This window comes from Anas platyrhynchos, chromosome 27 (genome assembly GCF_047663525.1).
Source record: "Anas platyrhynchos isolate ZD024472 breed Pekin duck chromosome 27, IASCAAS_PekinDuck_T2T, whole genome shotgun sequence".
NCBI classification, from domain to species: Eukaryota; Metazoa; Chordata; class Aves; order Anseriformes; family Anatidae; genus Anas; species Anas platyrhynchos.
In genome coordinates, this window is record NC_092613.1 from 8,862,152 (window position 1) to 8,887,004 (window position 24,853).

General features: G+C 59.9%; 4 protein-coding genes across 5 annotated transcripts; 3 read left to right on the forward strand and 1 right to left on the reverse strand.

The window, feature by feature from the left end:
* Positions 1–703: 703 nt before the first annotated feature.
* AVPR1B (arginine vasopressin receptor 1B) lies at positions 704–3,340 on the forward strand. The gene is made up of 3 exons (XM_072028513.1): positions 704–869; positions 982–2,218; positions 3,005–3,340. The coding sequence occupies exons 2-3, from the start codon at positions 1,243–1,245 to the stop codon at positions 3,295–3,297; spliced, it is 1,269 nt and encodes a 422-aa protein (XP_071884614.1). The 5' UTR covers positions 704–869; positions 982–1,242; the 3' UTR covers positions 3,298–3,340.
* Positions 3,341–4,265: 925 nt separating this feature from the next.
* Positions 4,266–9,325, reverse strand: RHEX (regulator of hemoglobinization and erythroid cell expansion). Of its 2 annotated transcripts, XM_027444870.3 has the most exons (7): positions 9,185–9,306; positions 8,464–8,640; positions 7,880–7,941; positions 7,175–7,263; positions 6,305–6,412; positions 5,860–5,945; positions 4,266–5,563 (listed from the first exon to the last, which is right to left on the reverse strand). In XM_027444870.3, exons 3-7 carry the CDS (start codon positions 7,894–7,896, stop codon positions 5,357–5,359), a joined length of 507 nt encoding a protein of 168 aa, XP_027300671.3. In that variant the 5' UTR covers positions 7,897–7,941; positions 8,464–8,640; positions 9,185–9,306; the 3' UTR covers positions 4,266–5,356. The 2 variants fall into 2 exon arrangements, with proteins under 2 accessions (XP_027300671.3, XP_027300670.3); XM_027444869.3 differs by lacking the exon at positions 8,464–8,640 and having other exon boundaries at positions 9,185–9,325.
* Positions 9,326–9,747: 422 nt separating this feature from the next.
* Positions 9,748–16,889, forward strand: CTSE (cathepsin E). Its single transcript, XM_027444868.3, has 9 exons — positions 9,748–12,503; positions 12,899–13,055; positions 13,779–13,896; positions 14,800–14,918; positions 15,011–15,210; positions 15,444–15,566; positions 15,663–15,804; positions 16,172–16,270; positions 16,382–16,889. The coding sequence occupies exons 1-9, from the start codon at positions 12,445–12,447 to the stop codon at positions 16,544–16,546; spliced, it is 1,182 nt and encodes a 393-aa protein (XP_027300669.3). The 5' UTR covers positions 9,748–12,444; the 3' UTR covers positions 16,547–16,889.
* A 3,061-nt stretch (positions 16,890–19,950) lies between these two features.
* On the forward strand, positions 19,951–23,762 carry RAB7B (RAB7B, member RAS oncogene family). Its single transcript, XM_027444913.3, has 6 exons — positions 19,951–20,285; positions 21,400–21,461; positions 21,860–21,986; positions 22,077–22,292; positions 22,378–22,503; positions 23,003–23,762. Exons 1-6 carry the CDS (start codon positions 20,274–20,276, stop codon positions 23,081–23,083), a joined length of 624 nt encoding a protein of 207 aa, XP_027300714.2. The 5' UTR covers positions 19,951–20,273; the 3' UTR covers positions 23,084–23,762.
* Positions 23,763–24,853: the final 1,091 nt, after the last annotated feature.

Here is a 24,853-nt window from a genome sequence, read left to right on the forward strand (position 1 = left end):
TCAGACTGTGTGGGAAGGCACACCGAAGGCTTGAAGTGGGAAGGGGAGATGAGAAGAGGCAGGAGGGCAGCTCTCCTGTGCTCTGCTTGGCCCTGGCTGGGCCCGTGCAGACAAGACCCGTGTGCATTTCAGCTATTGCCCTATCTGTATTGTCAATTTATAGTGCATTTGTCTTTTGAACGAGGCTGCTGTGTTTCTCAGCCTTTGTTGCCACTGCTTCAAACTACACCCAACACTTCTCACGAAGCCTGCAACTGCCCTGCGCTTTGTATCTCACCTCTCCCCTGCAGCTTTTCCTTTTTGATTTTTTTCCATGCTCTGTGCATATGACAGATGGGATAAATGTTCACAGAACAAAGCAGAGAGCGCTCTGCAGTCAAGTGGGATCAGGCTCCCCACGTTTGGGGTGGGTTTCTGTCAGACAGAGTAAAACAACAGCATTTAGCTGAGGACTAGGCAGGCAGACTTGAGCTTTTGTCCTGCCCCAGGGACATTCTGCACCCCCTGCCTACACAGCCCAAAGAAAGGGGCAGGAGGAGGCAGCCTCGGGATGTGGTTCCAGCGTCTCCATGGACTGTGCTGATGCAGGGAAGGAGGAGAGCAGGAGCAGGTCCCCAGCAGAGCCTGGGGCTGCAGCTCTCAGCCAGGGCGGGGAGCTCCCGGCTATAAAACCCAGCACGGGCAGCGCTCAGCGGCAGCTGCTGGCACACGGCTGCTGCGCTCCCTGGGGACGCTTGGACACTGCTCACCTGCCTCCCTCACCACGCCTGGAATGAAAAGGCCAAAGGGGTGCATTTTCCAGTACTTTTACTGCACTAAAAAGAAGCAACAAAGAGGATTCCTCTTTGTTACCAGCACAAGGGAAAGAGGTGAACGGAGAGATGAGCAACCCAGGGAGAAACAGGGATTTGGGAACGTGTAGCACAGCAGAGAGAGGGATCAGAGGCTGAGCTAGGGCTTCTGCATCCCTTTGTTTAACAGGAAAACCTGCACGGAGCAGACCAGCAAAGAGGGGACCTGCAACCACGCAGCACAGGGTGACAACCAGCGCAAGAGGTGACAACCTGTGCCCGTGGTGGGGGACTGCTGCAGAAGCCACATCCAGCCCCTGCGGCCACAGGAGCTGGTGCAGCAGGGCTCGGGGGGGAGCACAGCCCCCAGGGATGCAGGGAGGGGTTAAAGGGCTGCCAGAGCCGAGCGTCTGAGCGTTCACCCATCACAGTCACAGCTCCTCCTGCGGGGATGGAGCTGGGCTGGGGCTGGAACAGCTCCCATCGTGGCCAGGCTGGGCACAGCAAGGGGGTGCAGAGCCCCCAGACCCTGGTGGGGGACACCAACGTGACCCTGCTGCACAGCCGGGACGAGGAGCTGGCCAAGGCAGAGGTCGGGGTGCTGGCCACCATCCTGGTGGTGGCAACCATGGGCAACACGGGGGTGCTGCTGGCCCTGTACCGCCTGAGGAGGAAGATGAGCCGCATGCACCTCTTCGTCCTGCACCTGGGGCTGAGCGACCTGGGCGTCGCGCTCTTCCAGGTGCTGCCACAGATGATCTGGGAGGTGACGTACCGCTTCCTGGGGCCAGACCCTCTCTGCAGGGCCGTCAAGTACCTGCAGGTGCTGAGCATGTTCGCCTCCACCTACATGCTCCTCGCCATGACCCTGGACCGCTACGTGGCCGTGTGCCACCCGCTGCGCACCCTGCAGCAGCCCAGCCGCCGGGCTTATGCCATGATCGGGGCCACGTGGCTGCTCAGCTCCCTGCTCAGCCTGCCCCAGGTCTTCATCTTCTCCCTGCGCGAGGTCCGGCAGGGCTCGGGGGTGCTGGACTGCTGGGCGGACTTCAGGTACCCATGGGGCGCCCGAGCCTACATCACCTGGACCACGCTGTGCATCTTCATCCTGCCCGTCGGCATCCTCACCGTCTGCTACAGCCTCATCTGCTACGAGATCTGCAAGAACCTCAAGGGCAAGACCCAGAGCTGTGTCCCCAGCATGGGGGGACCCACAGCAGCCCCCCCAGCTCCCTGCTCCTCCGAGAAGGGCGGGCAGTGCCCTGGTGGGCAGCCCTCGCGCGTCAGCAGCGTGCGCACCATCTCACGGGCCAAGATCCGCACGGTGAAGATGACTTTTGTCATCGTGGTGGCCTACGTCGCCTGCTGGGCGCCCTTCTTCAGCATGCAGATGTGGTCGGTGTGGGACGAGGATGCTCCCGATGATGGTGAGTAGCCAGGGTGGGGGTGCTGGGCTGCAGCAAGCAGGATCCGGCTTATTTTCTTGTAATAAAAATTAGGGGGAAAGCTACTGGTTTGCTCCATGATAGCATTTGTAGCAAACAGCTTGCAGAGCCAGAACGCTGCTTTTCACCAGAAATTCTGCTGGAAAGCAATGGCTTCTGACCAGCAGCCCATGGGAGACGTGGAGGAGTTCTGCAAACATCTTAACCATGTGCGTCTCTGCCCTCCTGGGGGAATCTGCTCCAGGAGCTGCTGTGCTGTTCAGCATGTGATGGCAGAGAGGATTTAATTGAGCCTGCTGCTCCCAGCCTTCGGGAGCAGCTGTGCTGCTGGAGCTGCTCCCTGCCTGTAGCATCCAGCACCCATAAGGCTTTTGCTGAGCCAGATGCGGGGGGGGAGGTGTGGGGTGTGAGGGTTGAAAAGTGGATTTTGATTTCATAAGTTGACCTTATTTTATTATTATTTTCTGGGGGCATTATCCCAGATTGAATGGCCCCTGGGAGATGCTTTGGCCAACTGGGGCTGAGGGAAAGCAGCAGGTCCAGGAGCTGCCGGGTGCCATTCCCAGCACCCGCCCCCAGGATGTGCTCTGGCACGTCCTGATCCTGCTCTGCAGCAAAGAGATGCCAGCGGGCGGGCTGGGGATGGGACAAGGGACACATATCCAAGCCAGGAAGAGACCCTAAAGTCCTGTGCATGGCCCACCAAGCCCCCTGCCCACACCACGTCCCCTCTGGGGTATATTTGAACTTTCTGCCTTGTCTTCCTAGAGTCCACCAACGTGCCCTTCACCATCACCATGCTGCTGGCCAGCCTCAGCAGCTGCTGCAACCCCTGGATTTACATGTTCTTCAGCGGGCACCTGCTGCGGGACGTGGGGCGCTGCCTCTCCTGCTGGTGCAGCCCCCAGCCACGCAGGCAGGTCTCCAACGGGAGCCTCTGCAGCAGGAAAACCACCGTCCTGAGCCCCAGCCAGCACGGCAGCCTCCCCCTGCGTGGGGGCAGCTCCAGGGACCTCGACCTGCCCGAGGAGGAGGCGGTGACCGAGTCGGGCACGCTCTAGGCTGTTGTTTTTGCTGGAAGCTGGGTGCTTAACCTGGAAAGTATCACTGGGTGTCTTGTCTTTGTGGGCTCGCTGCTGCATGTGCTGCATGCCTCGGGGGATGGACAGAGCCCCAACAGCCCCAGAGCAGCCTTCACCTCCCTTGTGTGCCATAAAGCCTCCTGCTGCCCAGCCCAGGCATCCTGGGGATGCTGAATCAGCGTGGCTTTTAGGACAGACTTGAGCTCGAGGGGCTTGGCAGATGCCAGAAAAGCAGCCTGAGCACAGCAGGAGGCAGTGCAGCTGCCTGGGAGCTCCCTGCCCATCTCCCATCCTCAGGGCTTTGCTGGGGGAGCAGCTGACACAGCTTCCCCATGCCCTGCATGCGTCCCCAGGGCTGCAGCACACACAGCTGCTGCATTGCACTGACCCCTGCAGCATTGCACCCAGGTGCAAGCACCCCAAATGCGGCACAGACACTGCTGAGGAGCTGCTCAGAGGAGCCCTGGCCCTTTTCCAGCTCGCCCAGGCAGATCCTGCCTCCCTCCCACCAGGTTCACCCTTCCTGTATCACCAGCCACTGTGCGGGGCTGCTCTGTGCTGTTACAAAGCTGCTGCATCTCATTAAAGAGCTGCTCTCAAATCGCTGTTGCTGCTTTTTTTGTCTTGTGCAGCCAGGATCAGAGTGCCAAAACCACCCAGGGCTCGGGGACAGCCTCAGAGCACCCCAACAGTGCTGGGAGCACAGAGGGGCAGCTGGGAACAGCCACAGCCTTACGGCCCCAGCCCCTCTCCCTGCTTGCTGTGGGTCCCCCTGGAAAAAAATTGTTTAAAAGCAAAACCTCAGTGAGGCTGCACAGAGCATCCCCACGCTCTGGGGCTCAGCAGCACTGCTGGGGGATGTACAGGTGCCCCAAGGGCAGGGTACCAAATTCCCTGCGAGAAAGATGCATCACTCCCTCCACCACCACAGGCTGAATCCACAAAAATAAGGCATTAGAAGTAAGCTGTAGTGCAAAAGCTTTCAGATTTCAAAATCATAAAGCATATGAATCATTTTTTCCAGCAGCTCCCCCAGCTGGCTTTGGCCTCACCCCTAACTCCACAAACCCATTTCTGCCGGGCTTCAGCAGCACTTCCCAGGAACTGGGTGGGATTTGAACCTCTTTCTCCACAAAACCTCTGAGCTGGGCTGGTTCTGCACAGCAAGGCCATACAGACAGAGGGCCTGACCCCAGAGCCCACCACCAGCAGCACCAAACAGTCAGCTCACAGTTCCTGTAGGACAGGGGGCTTTGACTTGCCTGTGCTCCTACAGACGGCCATGGCCCAGTCCCACAGCTCTCACAGCCCCAAGGGAGCAGCAGCCAGCCCCTGCCCTAGCAGAGGGGATTTAAATCCCCCAGGAGCCCCCAGCCCAGCCAGCTCTGCTGATGCTCACGGCTTTCAGCTGGGAGAGGCGACAGCTGAACCTCCCCAGAGCCAGCTCCAGGGGATGGGGGCTCCGAGAGGTTTTCAGCGTGGAAGGAAAATGGGGTGCAGCGGAGGAGGAGGGATCGGTGCTTGGGCAGGAAGGGTGAAGCCGGTGGAGGAAGTGTATTTAGAGGATTTTATGACAGCAATCAGCAAAGGAAGCATGATTCAAAGGAGATGCTAGTCAGTTCAGGTGGATGTTTTGGAAATGACGGCGTCTTCCTGCCTGAACAACATCCCATGGGGGAGCGGGAATTCATTTGCTTTCAGGAGACGAGAAATCCGGCCTTCAAGTACAAGTGCAGAGCACGTCTCGGTCTGGGGAGGGAACATTTCCCTGCAGCAGGGTGTGGGGCAGCCCCGCACCGCCCCACATCCGCAGCCCCGGGGGGCGGTGGTGCCGACAGTACAGCACCACGCAAATCTCTTGGTGGGCTGCAGCATCTCAGGGGATAAAAACCAGTAGGCTTCAGCCCATGCCAGCTCTGATCAGGGCGGTGGGAAGGGAAATCCCTGGCTGCTCAGCTGCCGGGGGCTGCAGGCACCCAGGGGCAGCGGCAGCGGGACCCCGATGGCACCTCCACAGCCCCCAGGGGTGTCCCGGGAGTCACAGCTTCACCTCCGTGTACTCGATGGATTTGGAGGCAACAGGGCTGGAGCAGGCCCAGAAATCCACTTTCTTCTTCTTTGGGTCCACGTTGACGTAGTCTGCGCCCGGCTTCATGTTCTCGTAGTCCCTGGTGGAGCCCGGCCCGTGGCCCTTCCCCGGGAAGAGCAGGGATGTGTAATTGAGGTTTTCTGGTGACCGAGGGCCCTGAGGAAGCAGCCACAAGCCCTGGGTCAGGCACCGACCCCCCCGAGGTGCCTTAGCCCTGTCTGTGCCCCAACACCCCCTGCCCATGGGGACATTTCCCTCTGAGCACTGCACGAGGCAGGTGACAGCCACCACGTTGGTGCCATCGGTTATTTCAACGCATTCACCCTCATTTTCCTGCTCAGGGGGTCTCGAGCAGGGCCAGGAGCCCCTGGACATGGTGTGAGGCACCCTCCCTGCCGCGGTTGTGGTGGTTTTGGGCAAAAATGCCCTGGCGGTGGCAGGGGGCTGGGTACCTGCGGGCTGGAGGGGCTGCTCTCCGACTCCTCCGAGGTCTCCGAGGACGTCTCGCTGCTCCCATCCGAACAGGGCACGTCACCACCTCCGCGGTTAGTGGAGGTTCAAGGGGAGAAAAAGCAATTAGACAACAGCAGGCGAGAGGGAAGAAAGCTTCCTTCCTGCCCCTCTGGGCTTCCTGCAGTCAGCGGGGGCACTCGCCCAGTCCCCAGCCCACGGCTGGCTCCCACCTCTGCCCTGCGGTGCCACCAGCGAGACCAGGGGTCCCTGGGGAATGATGCAGGGAAAACCCAGAGGCAGCAGGAGATATCCCAAACTCTGAGCAGCTGCTCTGCCTGCCCCATGCTCCTGGCTCCATCCATCACATCAGCACCCCGAGGTGCCAGGCTGGGCAGCCCAGGATGGACACGATGCGCCCCCCTGCCACCCCGCAGCCCCCCTCACCTGCGTAGGCCGGTCGTTGTGCCCCTTCCCCTCCAGCTGAAGAGGTCGACGGCTGCTGGAGCTGTGCTGCAGGACGGCTGCTCACCTCCTTGCTGCAGGAGCGGCTGTCTGCGGTGAGGGAATGCTCAGCTCCATGCTCCAGACCCCTGTCTGCTGCATCCCCCCCTGTCCCTGGTCCCTTTTTGGGTGTTTTCTCTCTCCAGTTCTCTCCCCGTCCCCTCCCCTGCTCCCAAAGCCCGGGCTGCCCTGGAGCAAAGCCAGCGCGCCGCGAGCCCTGGCACAGCAGTAATTATTATTTTGTATTGGCGTGGGCAAATATCTGTCAATTCAATTACTGCGCTGATGGAGTGCTTCCCCTGCTCTCCTGCGAAGGAAGACTGGAGTTAAATCGCTGCATCAAGGACTCTCCCCACACAAGGTCAAAATGGGTTTGACCCACGGGGCCAGGCAGAGCGCACATTGTGCATAATGTGGGCAGCATTTCTGTGAGAAAGGTTTTCCTGCTGGAACTCATAGCTCCATCTGGACTAGGAGTTTGCAAATTGATTCTGATGCTGTTTTCCCACCACATAACTAACCAGAGCAATAAAAGAAAATGTTTTTGGACTGGCGTGGCGTTCTGGGCTGTACAAGCCAGGCACGTGTTGCTCAGCCCTGCCTTAACTTGATTCAGCCCCGTATCAGTGCCAAAGCCGGGCACGGGGTCTGGTGGGAGTGAGAGCAAGAACCAGAACCAGGACACCAACCTGGCCGTGGTTTAGAAACAGGGGGTGTCAAGGCTTTGGGCAAATCACTTTCACTCTCTGGGCTGAAGGATTGCAAGGAGGAAAGAGGGACACAAGGGGTAAAGGCAACAAGGCAGTACGTTACCTATTTTCCTGCTGAGCATGATGTAAAGGAGCAGTAAGAGCAGAGCGTATAGGACCAGGGCTACAGCCGAGGTGACAGCAGGCACCCACCTGAATGGGAGAAAAATATTTTGCCTAAATGAAAGGAATATTTGAATTATTTTAAATCTGTCAGGAACAGTTTGGCTGACATGGCTTCAAAGCATGCTTTAGATCACGGTTTGCTGGTACAGTTTTTGGGTTTGCTTTTTTTTTTTTTTTTTCTTTCTTTCTTTAAGGAGAATGTGCCCAAAAAGCTGGGGCTTCATTTTCAGAAATGACCAGTGGTCCTTGCACTTCATTTTTGGGTTCAAAACCACCTTGAGAAGGGGTTTTGAAAACCCATCTCACGGTGCTTTCCGCAGACCCAAAGCTGCGAACATGGCTTCCACCACGCGCTCAACCAAAATCGCAAGCAGTCGCTGAGCCTCAGGGCTGCATTTCTGCCCGGCACGGCCCTGCAGGGAGCACTGAGCTGCCCCAGCAGAGGCAGGAACCAGGCACAGCATCGCCAGCCCCATGGCCGAAGCATCCCTGTGTGCACGGCCACTTCTGTGCACACAGACCAGACCCAGCCTAGGGCTGAGAATTTAGCAGAAAGGTGCCCTGTAGCAGCACTTATCCTCCAGTTCTAGAGTATTTACCTTGCTGCAGGGCTGAAAAAGGCTGCATTTGTCTCAGTACTCACCACTCACAATTGGCCATCCCTGCTGCGAGGCGTCCCGGCCGTCAGTGCAGCGCCCGAGGTTCCTGTGGGGCAGAGAGGGGCAGGTGGGCTGTGGGTCTGGGCGGGTGCTGAGACACCAAATCCAGGCCTTGCAATCCACATCACCCCACGGAGCTCCACGCTGCTCCCCGCCAGCTGAGATTGGAGCTGCTGTTTGAAATCAGGGGTCTGACGCCGCAGAGCACTCACATAAAATACATGTGCCAAGGTTCCCGCTGCACAAGTATGCTACTGTGTGTGTGATTCCTCCTCATTTTATTTTTTTTATCCACCAAAATATTTGATAACTATAATGTAAAAAAAATATTAAAAAATATGTGCCACAATGGGAAAAATTAATCGAAAGAAGGCGCGAGTTTGGTGCTGGCTCTTGCAGCAGATTAGCCTTAATGATAGGATTGACAGACTGATAGATCGATTGCTCAAGCAGAGGCACTGTCCACACTACGGACCAGATTCTGCTTTCCCTTAAGACATATTTCTAAGAGTAACAAATCAGAAACTTTTCCAAAAGCCTCACCAGCCCCCTGTGAAATTCCACTTACCAACCACTTTGGCAACCGCCAAGCTAGAAGTCCATTTCTTGCTGGATTTTTCCCCCTCCCTCATTGAACTGATCTGTCCTCAAATATCCTCCTCGAGCAGCTATCATTTTTGAGTGGCTCATTTCCTACTGTGGTGCAGGAGATGCTGCAGCAGCAGATAACAATCTGAAAAGCGAGCTGTTCAAAAGGAAATTGCAAAACAGGACCCAAATCCAAATATCAGTCGCAGGCAGCGTCTTTGCTGCGATGGGGTACAGTGAGATGGAGGAGATTACACACACACATGTGCACTGAAATACCTAGTTTGAAGATAACAGCTAGTGAGCCGCTGGCAGCACATGTACTTTTTTGGTGTATCAGGTGGCTGTGAGCCTCCCTCCTGCCAGCCCCCGGGATTTTAACCCTATCTTAATTAAGATGCCCTATTGCAATCAAAGCTCTTAGAGCGCTCGTACTCGGCTGATGACTGAGTAGTGAATTCAAGACATCTAAGCTCAACCTAAAGGTAAGATGAACTCGTGGGAATGCCTCAGATGACTTCAAACCCATTGAAGATGGGCCTTGGTGCCTGGGTTTAACGCTGAAGCTTGGGCAGGTAGTGCTGGGGCACCACCACACTGAGCCCAGCCCCGCGAGCTCTTCGCTTCCCCCAGCACCACCTGCAGGAGCCCAGGGCACCCAATGCCCGTCGGTGTTTTACCTCGAGAAAAGCCATCCTCACCTTCGTCCTCCACAGCCCTGGACGGAGCAGACCTCAGGGACGTTTTGGGAGCATTTTTGGCCAGGGTCTCCCAGCCTCCGGCAGCGCCGTGCAGAAGCTCTCGCTGGCTCAGGCGCCGGATGCGGTCTTGCTTTACCCCTAATGGTGATTGCAGAAAGGAGCCCACACTGGGTTCCATGACGCTTCCCACATGTGATCAGGCTCATTTAAATATTTTGGGGTGTTTCTCTGCTGTTGGGCAGCCCCCTCTGCCCCCGGACTGGGGATGCTGCAGCCCCCGAGCTGGTGATGCCCTGGTCCCCAGAGGGACTCAGCCCCCAGCCGTGCAGCTGGCACAAAAAGCTCTCCGTGTGCTCCCACCTCGCAGCCTTCTCTGGGGCAAAACATTTTAAATCAGAAGGGACACAGGGCCCAACGCCTGCCATGGTTTTGTGCCTGCTGGGGTGTGAAAAGGGGAATGGAGGAAGGGATTTGCTGGAGGAAAAGAGGAACTGAAGGTAAGGGCCATGCATTTCTGGCAGCACCAACGCAAGGAGCCAACGTTGGTCTGTGAGGAGGTGGCAGGAGGGGATGGAGGGTGGCTCCAGAAATATCTGTGAGCCCCGTGACTTTCTACAAGCAAGGACGTGGAGGATGAGATGGGCTCTCAGGAATCGCTGGGTGCCCTGGGCTGCCTGGCACCATTGGGATTCACCCCCTCAGCCATGGGGCTGCTGCTCCATCCACAGATGCTGCTGCCGTGGGTAAATACTTAACTGAAGTTTGCTTGTGTTTATTTTTTTTAGAGAGTCTGCTATTACAGCATTTCACCCTTTCAAGTGCTCTTTGATACACAGGCAGATAAACAGGTAGGAGATGTATTTGATAATCAGAGAAAAAAGGCTTTTCAGCAAATGATGCTTGGGTGAGATTTGAATCAGTCGCAGCTAATAGTGGAAGCGGCTAAACTAAAGGAAATTTAAAAAAAGAACACAGATAACCTATTTTTAGCTTAAGAGCAGTTTTCTTAAAATGAGTAAAATGCCATGCGCTGAGCTGATGGGAATCATGTTTTCCACCTAAGGCGCACAGATTATTTGTGACCTCTCTGAAGGCGAGCACAGAAAGCTGGATGGGCTACAGGGCTTTTTGTGAGAGCCTCTGCCACTGCAGGACTATAAGGCCAGATATTTCTCATGAGACCAGGGGTGCTCCCATAGCCAGCAGCTACATTTCGTTCCATTTCTACCAAATACAAGCTGTTGCTCTCTTGTTTTTCTGACAACACGATCCAGAGGTCCCAGCCTCATCCCTCATCCCACGGGAGCACCCATGGGCTCCCAGTCCATGGGGACAGCTGGGCAGAGAAAGCGCTGGAAGCACGTACGAAGCCAGGCCTTTTTGCCCACAAATATGGCAAAGTCTTGCTCTGACTTCCAAAAGACGGAAAAAAATAATACATTATCTTCAATTTGAAATAGATCTTTTAACATTAAGAGCGTGGCTTTTAAAAGAGCTAAATAAAAGTAGAAATAGCTTGGTTTAACTTCAAACATTTCTAACCAAAAGGTTTGGCCTCTTTATTTCTTTCATTTTCGTATTTTAATACTGAATCTACTGTCCCGAGTTTGCAGATTATTTTGATCCAGCTGGGGATCTTTTCCAGTAAATAAGCTATTTCACTTGAAGTATTCAGCGTGTCTGTACTACAGCTCCTACCCACACTTATCTTGGAAACCCGATGACCCTTCGGGCTAGATTTTATTGTGGGATTTTCACTGTATAAGCCATGTCTGTAGCAATCAAATTGCCGCTGTCTCGCCTCAGCTGCAGATGGCTTTCAGCTGATCTGGCATTTGGTACAATTGTTTTCCTTTTGGGAAGGTTTTTTAATCCCCTTTTATGAATATATTATTAGCCGAAGGGAGGCCGGTGCTTTAAACTGTATCTCGAGTGTGAAATGGAAAATAACTTTGTGTGGAAGCTGCTTGGTACAAATACTGCAACGGCGAGTCTGGGTGTAGGGACACGGGAAATTTGCTCGTGACTTGGAAACTCAGCCTGTTGCGAGGGAAAACAGCCCCATTGCCCATCACTCTGCTCCGCATGCCTCTAAGGGGATGTTTTAAGCCCAAGCTCCCTGCGAGGCCTCGGGGTGGAGGAGCCCAACTGCAGCTCTGGGACACCCACAGCAGGAGCAGGGTGAGACCCCAGGAAGGGGAGACAGCGATTCAGCTCTTTTCGGGGTTTTTCACCCCATTAGACAGCGTGCTGGGCATTTCAGGTGGCCACACCAGGCGGACTGACCCCCAGTGCCAGTCACTTTCCCAGGGCAAGGACATCAATTAAATAAGGTGGACTAACCAGGATGAATGGAAAACTGATTAAGGGCAGGAGCAGTGTTAATTACACGAACGCTACTCACTGAGTAAGGCACCTCTCCTTGCGGCATCCATCATCATTACTGCCGTGCCACAAACCACCCCGAGGAGCACAAAGCATCAGCAGCAGCCTCCAGCCGCCTGCCGGGGAGATTGCGGCACCAAGAAAGTCCTCGCCTCCCCCGCTCGCCTCCCTGGTATCTGAAGGCTCTGTTTGTTCATTAGCCTTCTTTATTTGCATCCGCAGAGGCTTAATGAGACGGCTCTGCGGTGTTAAACAGAAAGCAGCCACGGAGGAAGAGCCCATTAGGGGCGGTCAGGCAATGTGTAACTGTCTCTAACAGAGCAGCTCCTTCCAAGGGCCGTGCTTTGGTGACACCGGCTCTGTGTGAACAGCAAAGGTGCAGATTCCTGAGCAGTTCATCAAGGCTAATTAGCTCTTTGCCTTTTAAGGCTAGTTCGGCAGCTGCCGGGTGCCACCAGCACATCCCTTTCCTGCAGCCCTCGGGCCGGGTTCCTGCACCACCGCTGGTCCCGATGCAGCTCCAATCCTCACCCAGGTGGGGATTTGGGATGGGGGGGAAAAACCTCTCGTTTTCCCCATGGGGTCCCAGCGGGGTCCCCTCCGCCCCCCTTGGCCACCCCATCACCCAGGGTGTCCCGCAGCCCCGCGGGCCGCCGCCAGCCCCTCGCCCTCCAAAACAAACTGGTGCCCAGCGCGCTCGCTCTGCCTTGACCGGAACGTGCCCAGTGATTCATTTCTAAAGCAAAAGCCCGGTGTTGACATTGAGAGGGGTGTTATCGCTGATACCGCGGGGCGAGGGTGTACCTGTTGGTATAAGAGCCACGCCGCTGCGCAGCCCGCACCCGCAGAGCCCCGCCGCCGCCAGCGCCGCCGCCATGAAGCGCCTCTTCTTCCTCGCTGCGCTCTGCCTCGCCCTGGGCAGTGGCTTGAAGAGGTAAGGGGGGACCCCAGGGTGCTGGGGTGCTCACAGAGGGGCTTCAACACCATCAATGAGTGGGGCAAGGGCTCACAGGTAGGGCTGACCCACCTTGTGCAGGCACCAGAGGCTCTTTGGGGGCACCTCCATCCCCAGGGTGACCCCCAGCAGGGCTGCAGGGGGTGGGCAGGGTTGGGGGGCAGCCCAAGGAGCCGGAGCAGCAAACGCCAGCGTGAATTAACCGTGCTCCACTCCCCCTCTGCCACGGGGGAGGCAGGGAAGTGGCTGGGAACCTGCGTCCTGATGGCACTGGGATGCTCAGGGTGGATTTGGGGGCTGCAAGGCATCAGCAGCCTGCAGCCAGCCCCATACCCAAAGGGACATCCCCAGTGACAAGGACCTCGCTCCCCCAGGGTGACCCTGACGCGGCACCGCTCGCTGCGGAAGACACTGCGGGACCGCGGGCAGCTCTCCCAGTTCTGGAAAGCCCACAAGCTCGACATGGTCCAGTACAGCGAGGATTGCTCTGCCTTCACGGCGGCCAACGAGCCCCTCATCAACTACCTGGACGTAAGTGCGGTGCCGGTGGCAGCACCGAGGGCTGCCCCGCCAACACCCAAGGCACCTTGTGCTGCACGAAGCATCCCGACCACCCAAATTCTTCCTGTAAAGCCCACGCCTGTTATCAGAGCAAGCCTGGGGACTGCACCAGTGTGCCAGGGCTGGTGCCTGCCTGCTCCTGGCCAGGCCTTTGCTCCTGCAGCCGCGATGCTGAGCACAGGCAAGGGAGCACGTTCATCGCAGCCAACCCACTCCCTGCCCGCTCTGTGTCCAAGGCTGGGGGGACCAGGTTCCCTCCCAGGTTAACACACGTGGCACACATCTGAGAAGGCCTCACCACAGGGAGCCCATGGGAAGGGGCACGGGGGGTCCCCCAGACTCTTCCCACTCCCCAGCAGAGCGAGGTTTCTGCCCCCAGATCCCCGGCTGCTGTTTGCATCCCCATGGTGAGGGTCCCCTCGGGGCCTGGCCCTGCTGCCCGACCCCGCAGGAAGAGGCTCACGCCCACACCCGCTGTCCTGCCTTTGTTCTCAGCTTGCCTTGTAGTTCCTAAAATATTTGCCTCCCTTATTTCACCTGGCGTGATGCAGCTGTGGCAGATAAACGCTGCCCCGGTGCCAGCCATCCCACGCATGAACCCAATCCGTGCTGTGCATCCTGGCACAGCCCCCCTCTGCCAGGACCTCCTGCAGCACTGACAGCCGCCCTTAGTCTCTGCTCCGCCTTTGCTAGATGGAGTACTTCGGGCAGATTTCCATCGGGACCCCTCCCCAGAACTTCACAGTGGTTTTCGACACGGGCTCCTCCAACCTCTGGGTGCCGTCCATCTACTGCACCAGCAAAGCTTGCAGTGAGTAGGGGCTCCCCAAAACAGCCAGTGGTGGTGGGACCCCGGGTGTCCCCTCCAGGGTGGCCACGGGGTCCAGCCAACACCAAGGGCACAGGGACCACCACTGGGGCCACCTCCCTGCCCAGCCTGAAGCCCCCAGCTGGGCTGAGCCCCCCCGGGCAGTCTAGGATAAAAGAGGTGCTGCATTTGTGTTTGGTTTGGAGCTGCAGCCAGAGGGGAGAGGCAGCAGGGACAGGAGCAGCGTGGGTTTGTTTGCTCGCCAGCACAGGCGGCGATCACACCACCAGGACCCGGTACCATCAGCCCGTGGGAGATATCGGCCGTGCTCTTTAGGCCTTTCTTGTGGGAGAGCCTTTAAGCAAACAAGGCGAGATTATAGCGCATAATGCAGACGGTCAGCAAGGAGCTGGCTGCAGGAACAAGGCGGGCACAGAGGCCACGGCACGGCTCCGGGCTGGCTGCCCGGGGGTCGGGCGGGTGACAAGCACCGCGCTTGTTCGGGCTGCCGGCGAGGAGCTGAGCCCAGCTGGGGCGCACGGCGTGGGGCACGTCCTGGAGCCAGCCCTTCTCTGTGCCCTGCTCCCAGCACAGCCCAACGGGGGTCAGGGAAAAAAAGCCAGGAACAGCAGTGCCCGCGGTGATGGGCTGGGAGAATCGCTGCTGCCTGCGGGGTGAGAACGGGAGTGGTGATCATCGGGTCTCACAACAACATCGCACGAGTTAATCCTTGGCAAACCTCCCGCCATTCGGGCAGCTTGCCCTTATCCCTCCCCAAAACAACCCCAGCACGTCCACGTTCCTCGTGAGCCGCTCTCTCCTGCGGCAGCCCCCAAGGAGCAGGCTTTGGGGTTTGCCCGGGGGCCATGGCACGGCGCTGCTGCTCACGGCCCCGTCCTCCCCCAGCCGAGCACACCAGGTTCCAGCCGTCGCGCTCCAGCACGTACCAGCCCGTGGGCATCCCCTTCTCCATCCAGTACGGGACCGGCAGCTTGACGGGGGTCATCGGGTCTGACCAAGTCACCGTGAGTCACGCTCGGTTTCTCCCGCTCCGGGTAATTTGCCCGGGACTCCCCTGGGGCCGGGGAGCCGGCAGCGAGCCTCGTCCTTCCCGCAGGTGGAGGGCCTGACCGTGACGAACCAGCAGTTCGCAGAGAGCGTCAGCGAGCCGGGCAAAACCTTCCTGGATGCCGAATTCGACGGGATCCTGGGGCTGGCCTACCCGGCCCTGGCCGTGGACGGGGTCACCCCCGTCTTCGACAACATGATGGCCCAAAACCTGGTGGAGCTGCCCATGTTCTCGGTCTACATGAGCTCGTAAGGGCACGGCGCTGCTGCGGGGCAGGGCTGTGGCTCGAGGGGCTGATAAGGACGTTACACTGAGCTAGCAAGGAGGGTTTCTTAAGCATGCTGCAGAGCTCAGACCTTACAGGAGCAAAGCCAATGCCCCTGAGCATTTGTGGGAAGCAAGCGGGCATAAATCCATCAGTATAAAATGCGATGTGGGAAGTGAAAGGGAAGAAATCCCTCACGTCCCCTCCTGCCCCCAGGAACCCGGACTCCTCCCTGGGCGGAGAGCTGCTCTTCGGGGGCTTTGATCCCTCTCGCTTCACGGGGACCCTGAACTGGGTGCCGGTCACGCAGCAGGGCTACTGGCAGATCCAGCTGGACAAGTGAGTGGGGCCGGGGCCAGGAGGGCTTGGACAGGCTGCTGGGGCAGGGCACGGGTCCTGCACGGAGCTCCTCACCCCTCCTGCCTCCTGCTGCAGCGTGCAGGTGGGTGGCACCGTGGCGTTCTGCAAGGACAGCTGCCAGGCCATCGTGGACACCGGGACGTCGCTCCTCACTGGCCCTACCAAGGACATAAAGGAGCTGCAGAAATACATCGGAGCCACGCCTGTGGATGGAGAGGTGAGGGCGAGGGGGGCCGGGCAGGGGGAAAAGCCCAGGGGCTGGCTGTCCCTCTGCGAGAGACCCCCGCTGAGGAGCATCCATGGGTGAAATAGTTCAAGGGACCCCTGGGAGGTGGCGCTGCTCGTGCGGGGCTGTGGGGCTGGGGCAGCCCCGAGGAGGTGCCAGCGGTCCCCGCAGAGCTCCCAGCGCTCGCTGCTGCTGCTGCCAGGAGCAATGCGTTCCCCACGATAACATCAGGGTACCGGCTGCTGGGGAGGGCACATGTGATGCTGCCGGCTTCCAGCGCCAGCAGCTCGCTGTGGCGGGGCTCGGGGGCAGCGTCTGTCCCTGCCGTGGGGTCAGAGCCGCCCCCGCCGCTTGGCAGTACGCCGTGGAGTGCAGCAACCTGAACGTGATGCCCGACGTGACCTTCACCATCAACGGGCTCCCCTACACGCTCACCTCCCAAGCCTACACCCTCATGGTACGTCCCCAGGCCCACCCCCAGCTCCCACCCGATCAGAAATCCCCGTTCCTGCCCCAAATCGGGTGGGCTCGGGGCCGGCCTCAGCTCTGCAGCTTCTCCTCCCCACAGGAGTACAGCGACGGCATGGCCTTCTGCACCAGCGGCTTCCAAGGCATGGACGTCGCCCCTCCTGCCGGCCCCCTCTGGATTTTGGGCGATGTTTTCATCCGACAGTTTTACTCTGTCTTCGACCGTGGCAATAACCGGGTGGGGTTGGCGCCCGCTGCCCCTTAGGGCCGTGCATCCCTCGGGGTGGGAGCGAAGCGGAGCCACGGCCACTGCCTCGGGCCGGGCAAGGAGCACGCACCGGGGGCCCTGGGGGCATGGAGACACCCCGGGGCCTCGGCTGCAGGGCACTCAAAGGTCCGGTCCATGCCAGGGAGCGGTTTGATGGCGAGTATAAAGACGTCCTGAGCAGCTCTGTGAAATCTGCTTGCGGATTCTCCTTTTTTTAAACACGGGTCAATAAATGCTTGAATGAAACAAACCCCGTTGTTCTCATGGTGCAAGTCGTGCAGCAGCAATCCTGCAGGCCCCAGCCAGCGGTGCTGGTGCCAGCCCCATGCACAGGGGTGCTGAACCCCCCCAGCCCCTGCCCTCCTCCCTGGAGAGCTGCAGGCTCGGGGCACCGGCTGCTGAGGGCTCCTTGGTGGTGCAGGAGGTGCTGCTGTCCCTCCACAAGCCTTTGATCTCAAAGACCCACCTTTGTGGTCTGTAGCTGGGAGTTCTGCAGGGACAGAAATGGGAAATTTGCCCAGGCAGAGCAGAAAGCCCCCGGAGGGGGCCCTGTACAGCCCATGGCTGTGGGCAGGGCAGGGGCTGGGGGAGCAGCTGGGTGGGTGCAGAGAGTTCACAGAGAAAATGCCTGGCTTCAGCAGGCTGAGCCCATGCCAATGAACAAGGAGATAATTATGAGCCTGAAGAGACCCTGGGGCTCTTTCTGTGCCGCAGAACTCCCTGTACAACAGGTGATTTCCACTGAATTTTCCTTTGGTCCCCCAGGGTGCTCGCAAAGGCACGTGGTTTGCGAGCACAGAAGCGAGAGCAGGCAGAAAAACTGCTGGGTCTGTGCAGCTGGCAGCATGGGCTGGGGGCTGCGGGGGGCTGTGGGGGCTGTGGGGGGCTGTGGGGGGCTGCTGGGGGCTATAGGGGCTGCTCCCTCCCAGGGAGTCACCGCGGCGCATGTGACTTGCTGATGGTGCAAGAGCCGCGGTGGATGCGTGAGCCATGATGGCTCATGCATGATGCATCCCGAGGCACGCGTGGAAGGCAGCGAGAAAGGGAAGCGAGGCGAGGCGAGGGGTTATTTTTATCCACGCCTTCGCTCTAAGTTTTCCTCGCAGAGGCAGAGGCTGAGCTCAGAGAGGGGCCGAGGCGCCCGGGGTCCCCCTGCAGCGCTCCCGGAGCAGAGCAGAGCTCGGGGCTGGCTCTGAAAGTGCTGCAAAACTCAGGCCCGGCTGTAAACATTGTGGCTGAGGCTTGTCGTTAAAGGAAATACCTTGCTCAGAGCCATTGATTGTGCCACTGACCAGCGCATGGTTTCTGTAACCGTTTCCTGTATTGACTTCACCTTTAGCTGTGCTTTAAGCAGGTGCCGCGCAGATAAGGTGCAGGGGCAGCTGGACAAAGGTCTCCTCTCCTCCTGCAGGTCCCAACAGCTTTAACTCTTGGCACACCGAGCTGTGCCGAGCACCAGCGGACACCTGCCCGTCAGCACAGCCGTGGGCAGCGGGGGAGCCTCTGTGTCCCCCAGCACCACGAGGGACTGCCCCGTGTCCCCAGATGTTGGCCCAGGCAGGGCTCCGTCAGGAGGACCTGGTGCCATTTGCTCTTGGGATCCCAGAGGACCCAACGTCTTCTCGGTGGGTTTTGGGGAGGGCAGACGAGGGAGGTGGACACGGGTCCTCCCCAGCCCCGCACGGCTGATGCTCGGGGGATGTTCCCCAGCAAAGACTGATCGTGCTGGTAGGGAGCACCCGGGCTGTCCCTGGAGAGCAGGGTGGCTGCACAGCCCCCAGTGAACAGCTCAGTCACTTGGGTGCCTCTTGTTTCTTCCCCTTCCCTCACTCTCTCCACGCTCTGCTGGCAGCTGCAGATGACCTGTCCTCTCCTTGCCCACACGCGCCCTTTGAACGCAGCAATCCCCGGCCCGTGCCTCATCGTTTCCTAGCTGCAAGCCCTTCCTCCTCGTCACAGGGCACACAAACCACGCTTTTCCCTCAGAATTGCTGACCGTGGGTGAAGCAAGCAGGAAAGGGCTGCGGCTGGGGCTGCAGGAGCCCCCGAGCAGCCGGGGAAGCTGCTGGGGCGTTCGCCACCGCCTCTGCTCCGGGGCCTGCTGCGCTCCAGGGAGCGGTGGTGAGAGCAGGAGCTGGGGAAAATCCCTTTTTAATGGGAAACCAAACAAAAGATGGAGCCACTGAGTCTGGGCTGGGCCCCCCAATCGGTTTTGCCCCTCCTGCCCGAAAGCAGAAGTGGAGGGGGCATTGGCTGGGGCCACAAACCCATCGCCAGCAGCACGGGGGGCTCGGATCATCCAAAGGGGGAGCGTCCCCCATCCTGGGCTGGTGGGCACGTGGCGAGGGGAGCACGGGGGGATCTGGGGTAAGGCTGCTGCAGGTCCTGCTGCTAGGGAAAAGGTGAAGCAGCACAATGAGACTGAAAACGGGGATTAGGAGGTGGGAGAGAGCTGCTCTAGGGGAACATTGGGCTTTTATCCACCAGCGGTGAGAAGTGCCCACAGGCTGGCTCAGCTGCTTCTTCCAGCTCCTCCTCGCTCCTCTCCGTGCCTACCCCACGGGGGAAAAGCAGAGTTTCTGGCCAGACAGGTCCCAGAATTACACCTGGGGAGGAGGAGGAAGACTTGTCCTGCTGAGCACAGCGATCTTCTCGTAGATCCCACAAGGGCCATCTGCAGCACCCGCAGCTAGAGGGGACAGCGGGTTAGGGGCTGTCCCCTGACGGAGACCCTGCGAGGCTGCGCGTGGGAAGCTCCTGCCCTGCTGAGCGTGAATCACTGCAGAGCCCCGACCAGGAGACACCTCCCGAATTTGCCCCGACCACATGAGACAGCCAGCAAACAGAGCCAAAACATGAGGTCAGGCGGCAGAAATGCAGGAGCCGGTGGCTGCTGCTCGTGGTGAGGGAGCCAGGAGGGTTCATGCAGCAGGGTGGAGGAGCCCTGAATCCTGTTGCACACTTGGCAAATGCTCGGGACCTGCCCTTGCACGCCTGCATCCCTCCCGGCAGCCGAGCAGGGCACAGTGGGGTTTCTCGTGGTGTCCCCGTAGGACACGTCCCATACTGCCACCAGCATGGTGCTCGTGGGGAGATGTCACAGTGCTCGCAGAGATGTTTGGATGCTCCCTCGGTGGCAGCTCTGACTGAGCAAGGAGCCCCAAAATCTTGTCCATAACTTGCACACATGCCCTGGTCCAAGAGCTGACACTAGATTGGGTCCCTGCTGCTGTCCCCTTTTTTTGGGGTGTGCATGGGGTGGCAGCAGCACCCATGGGTGCTGGCTGAGAGCCCCCAAGCACCCGGCAGGCTGCAGGGGCGCAGCACAGTGAGCGGGACTGCGACCCCTCCTGCTCCAAACCCTGCCCCTCTCCCCCCCCCACCCACCCCAGCCCCTCCGCACAGCCCAGCTCCTGCTCTCGGTGGTGTCCGAGCAAAGTCTAGGCTGGCTCCCGTGTCGGGGGCGATGCTGCAGGGAGCAGCTCACCCAGCAGAAGGACCAAGAGCTGGCTCCAGCAGCCAACACCGTGCCCGCCCCGCAGCTCCCGGGCGGCTCCCGGCCCCTTGGTGCTGATGTCACGGCGCGGGGGCCCGTAGCCGCCTTCCAGCAGGCAGGAGGAACCAGCTGCGGGGCTGCCGCCGCTTCCTGGATCCTCTCCTTTCGCCTCTTCCCAGCCTGAGTGGCGGGGAGCAGAGCCCAGCACCTTGGCCACCCGAGCGGGAGATGCCCCAGCAGGTGGGTGCGCGGCCCCGACGCCCCCCCAGGAGCAATGCGTTGGGCTGAGAGCCAGGATGGGAGAGCCCAGCCCTTGGGAAGGCTGGCTAAAAACGGGAGGGTTGTGCGTGCCGGGGATCAGCGAGGAACGAGGTTGGGGTGCTGGAAGGTGGGTGGGAGAGCGGGGGTCCGGCTGGGTGATGTTTCCCCCCCCCGGGGGGGGCAATGTGCCGCCCACACCCCATGCGTGCGGAGCAGCGCGGAGCCCGACAGCGCATCGGGGAAAAATGCAGGGATTTGGCTGCTGGTGGGTGAGCGGCTCCAGCTGCTTCCCGGCAGGGCAGGGCCTGGTGCCGCTGTGCAGATGGGGCTGTGGGGGGCTGCAGTGGGCATTGCCCCCCCCCAGGGAGGGGGTGCTGGGGGGCTGGGGGGGGCGCAGGAGCTGGTGCGTGTGGAGCCGTGCTCCCCGCCCGGGTGGAAACGTGCAGAAATCAAAAGCAAAGCCCCAGTGCCTGGCTCAGGCCCTTCCTGTGGATGCTGAGGGAGCAGCAAAGGGCACAAACCCCTGGCATGGGCTTTGCCTTGGGCAGCGTTTGTTAGCCAGGACCCTCGCTGTGGACCCTTATCCCCCCCCACCAGGCTCCTGAGCAGCCGGACCCCCGGGGCAGGCAGGGGGTCTCTTGGGGTGCTCCTGAAATGCTTGGGGCACCCACCCAAGGATTTATGGCCACGGTTTCCCTTTATAATTCTCCCCAGGACTGCTTCCCCCCCAGTTTGTCAGGTTTCTGGGGAGGGGCTGCCCTTCAGAGGGAGGCAGCAGAGCCGGGGAAGTTTCCCAGGGCAGCTTCCCATGGAAATGAGCTCGTGCCGTGCCGCAGCGTGTCCGGGCGTGCTGCAGCTCCCGGGGAGCTGGTCCCTGGCTGGCGATGTGGGCCAGGCTGGCACCGGGGGGCAGATCTGTGCCCAGCACCGCCGGGGCCATGAGCACAGCCCCCTGACGTGGTTTGGGTCGCACAGGGAGGTGCTGGGGGGGTGCAGGGACCAGGGGCTGCTCCCAAACCTCGCTGGGGCTCACCAGGCTCCCATCCCCGCAGCCCCTCGGGGCTGCTCCACGGTGACCCCTCTCGTCCCGCAGGGCCCGACCATGGATGCCAGCAAGAAGGTGGATCTGAAGATAATTATCATAGGAGCTCTGGGGTAAGGAGCTGGCCCCTGGGGCTGCTGAGTCCCTCTGTGCTTTTAAATGATGTAAAATCCTCCTGAACTCCACGTGCCCGGCCCCACACTGCCCAGTGGCCAGTGGGACCTGCAGGATCCTAGCCCTAACCCTCAGCCCTTGGGCTGCAGGGAGCTGAAAGCCTCAGGAAGGGACAGAGAGAAGCAGAGGGGGCTCAACATATGTCGACCCCCCTACTCACCCTGCATCTGGCAGTGCCCAGGGTCCCATCCCTTTGTGGCAGGTGCTGGGAGGAAGCCCCCTGCATGCCCCAGCCCGGGATCCCCTGGGTGCACAGCCCCCATGCTGGTAGCCACCAACTCCTCGAGCCTGGCTTCAGCATGCAAAACCTTCACCCGTGTCCCTTCCATCCCCCCAGCGTGGGCAAAACCTCCCTGCTGCACCAGTACGTGCACAAGACCTTCTATGAGGACTACCGCACCACGCTGGGCGCCAGCATCCTGACCAAGGTGATCGCGGTGGACAACACCCCCCTGAAAATGCAGGTGAGGTGCCCTGCTGCCCTGATAGCCCTGCCTGTACCTCCCGGGGTCCCCCGATGCCCTCTGGTGTACCCATGCCCTTCTCTGCCTCAGATTTGGGACACGGGGGGACAGGAGCGATTCCGGTCCATGGTGTCGACCTTCTACAAGGGCTCTGATGGCTGCGTCCTGGCCTTCGACGTGACGGACAGGGAGTCCTTTGAGTCCCTGGACAACTGGAGAGCTGACTTCCTGGAGAAGGTGATCCCGAGGGACCACGACTTCCCCATGGTCGTGCTGGGGAATAAAATAGACCTCTGCGACCGGCAGGTGAGGTGGGGAGGAGAGCACAGCGCGAGGAGGGGGACACCGCAGTGCCCCCATCACGGCTCTGACGTGGCTCCATCCTTCCCAGGTATCCAAGGAGCTTGCCTCAGCCTGGTGCAAGGAAAAAGACATCCCTTATTTCGAGGTCAGCGCCAAGAACAACATCAACGTCGCGCAAGCTTTCGAGACCCTCGCCAAGCAAGCCTTAACCACGGTGAGCTTCACCCCACGCCGCTGGGGGTGCGCGTCCTGCGGGGATGTGGGTGGCAGCGGGGCCCAGGCGGCCAAACAGCTCCAACCGACCCTCCCAGCGCGTCCTCTAACGCAGAGATCTATTTGTAAGGTGTAGGATAGCCCCAGGATCACAATGCATTGGGGGCAATTTTCTAAAATAGACGTAAAGCCACTCTGAAAGGAGCAAAGGTTGCGGGTTGTCAGGACAGAGCGGGGCGTGCGGTGCCGCACAGCATGCCAGCACTGTCCTCTAGCGGCCGTCCCACGGGGACCTTCGTGTCCCCACGCCAAACGGGGCGGGTGGCCTCGCTGCTGGCTGATTGGGGTGGCCCTGCCCTGGCTCTGAGCCTTCAGCACCAAGCGGAGCGAACCTGCGCTGCCCGCTCCTTCGGTCCCGTTACCCCACCTGTGCTCGGGGTGACCCTGAGCCAGCTCCACTCATCCCTTCTCTCCTCTTTGTTTTTTTTTTTCTTTCCCAGTATAAAGGGATTTTTGAGAGTTATTTAACTGACTCCATCAAACTCACTCCTGATGACAAGCCCAAGGCGAGATGCTGCTGAGCCCTGCAGCGGAGCCGTGCTCGGAGCTCTCCTGTGCCCGCACACGTGGCTGAGCCCCCCGCACGCTGTGGGGAGCAGTGACCATGGATGGAGCCTGCCTGGGGGGGGTCCGTGCCCCCTGAGCACACCAGCCATCCGCGGGGCTCTGCAGGACAGGGCACGGGACACTACCAGTGCGCCCCAGGTCCTGCTGCCAGCCACATCTCCGGAGCTGCTGTCCCAGGTCTGCGGCTGCTGAGTCGAGGTGGTCCCTGGAGACCTCCGTCCCCTGCCACCCGCGGCCACCTGGCACCCGAGCAGGAGGTCCCCTTGCGGTGACGGTGCTGGGAGCTGGGGGGTGCTCCTGGGACGTTACTGAGAGCATCACCTCTGCCATGGGGGCACCGCAGCTCTCCCCGTGTGCGCCCCCCGCATCCTGCTCACGGTGTGCATGGGGTGAGGAGTGGGGCCGGTGGCCACGGCACAGGTCTGAGACCATCGGGTCCCCTCCTGGGGTCAGCCAGTGTGGCCGTTACCTTTCAGTGCCTCATTTCCCCTGGCTCACATGCACATACCCTCTTAAATACCTTCCTCCTCCCGCCTCACCAGTGAGGATCTTCTGTAAAGCATTTTGTAAGGCTTTTTGTATTTCCTTATTTATAAAAAAGAAAATAATAATAAATACTTTTGTATTTCTATACATGCATTGCAAACTGGTCCTGTGTTCTGGCAGCACGAGGATGGGCTCTGGGTGCTCTGCCCCACTCCCGTGCTGCCCCAGGGGTCGTCTCCTCCTTGCAGGGCCGGCGAGCTCTGAGGCTGCAAAGCGCTGCACCAGGAGCTGGGAGAAGGACAATTTGGGGGGCTGGATATTTTTTTTCCCAGTGCAAATTTTGGGTAGAAGGTGGGAAGGTGCCTGGGGCTGCCCGGCTGTCAGCAGAGGGAGCCCGCAGGGAGCTGCACCCAGCACCCTCTTTGTGCAGCACCTTCCAGCAGCGGCACCAGGGCACGGCTGGGGCAGGGGCTGGCCAGGTGGCCACAGCCACCCCCTGCCACCTTCCCCGTGCCACCTTCCCCAGCAGGGACCCTTCTTTGTGCCTCCTGGGGAGGGTGCCAGGGCCTCGGGCATCCTCCAGACCTGACCCTGGTGCCCTGCAGAGCTCCCCCAGGGCTGTGTCCAGCACCTCTCCCCTTGCACCAGCCCCCCCGGAGCTGTCCCCCACCCAGGGACCCCCGGCACCAGCCGTGCCACCCGCTGGTGACAGCACCCGCTGCGTGCAGGAGGCAGCTGGGCAAGGCGAAACCTGAGTGAGGGCTGGGCGCGGGGCGGCTGGGGGCACGGGGGGGCCCAGCTTCGTATGGAGGCTGTGCTGGTCTCCAGCAAGGCACGTAGAGGTGTTCCCATCCCCCCCACCCTTTACGCAATGCTCTCAGCCTGTTTATTCGGGCACCAAGCCGGGGAGAGGATTTGTCCCTTAATATTGGGAGGAGAGGGGCATTAACTGTTTCCTCCCTGAGCTCTGCACTCCTTTTCCCCTTTATGACCAAGGCAGATGGACAAAGGCACTGTCCCACAGCTGCTGCCCCTCGGCCGGGCTCTGCAGTGTGCTCAGAGCCCCCCCAGTGATCATTTCTATCCCAGTGAGTGGTGACCTGGATGCCCGGTGCTGAGCAGATCAAACACAGTCACTTGCCCAGGGGTGAGCGGCTGCTGCTGCATGCCCCAGGCTGTCACGGGCGTTGTTGGAGCCAGGCTTGGCCCGGGGTCAGCCTGCACGCCGGGCTGTCCTA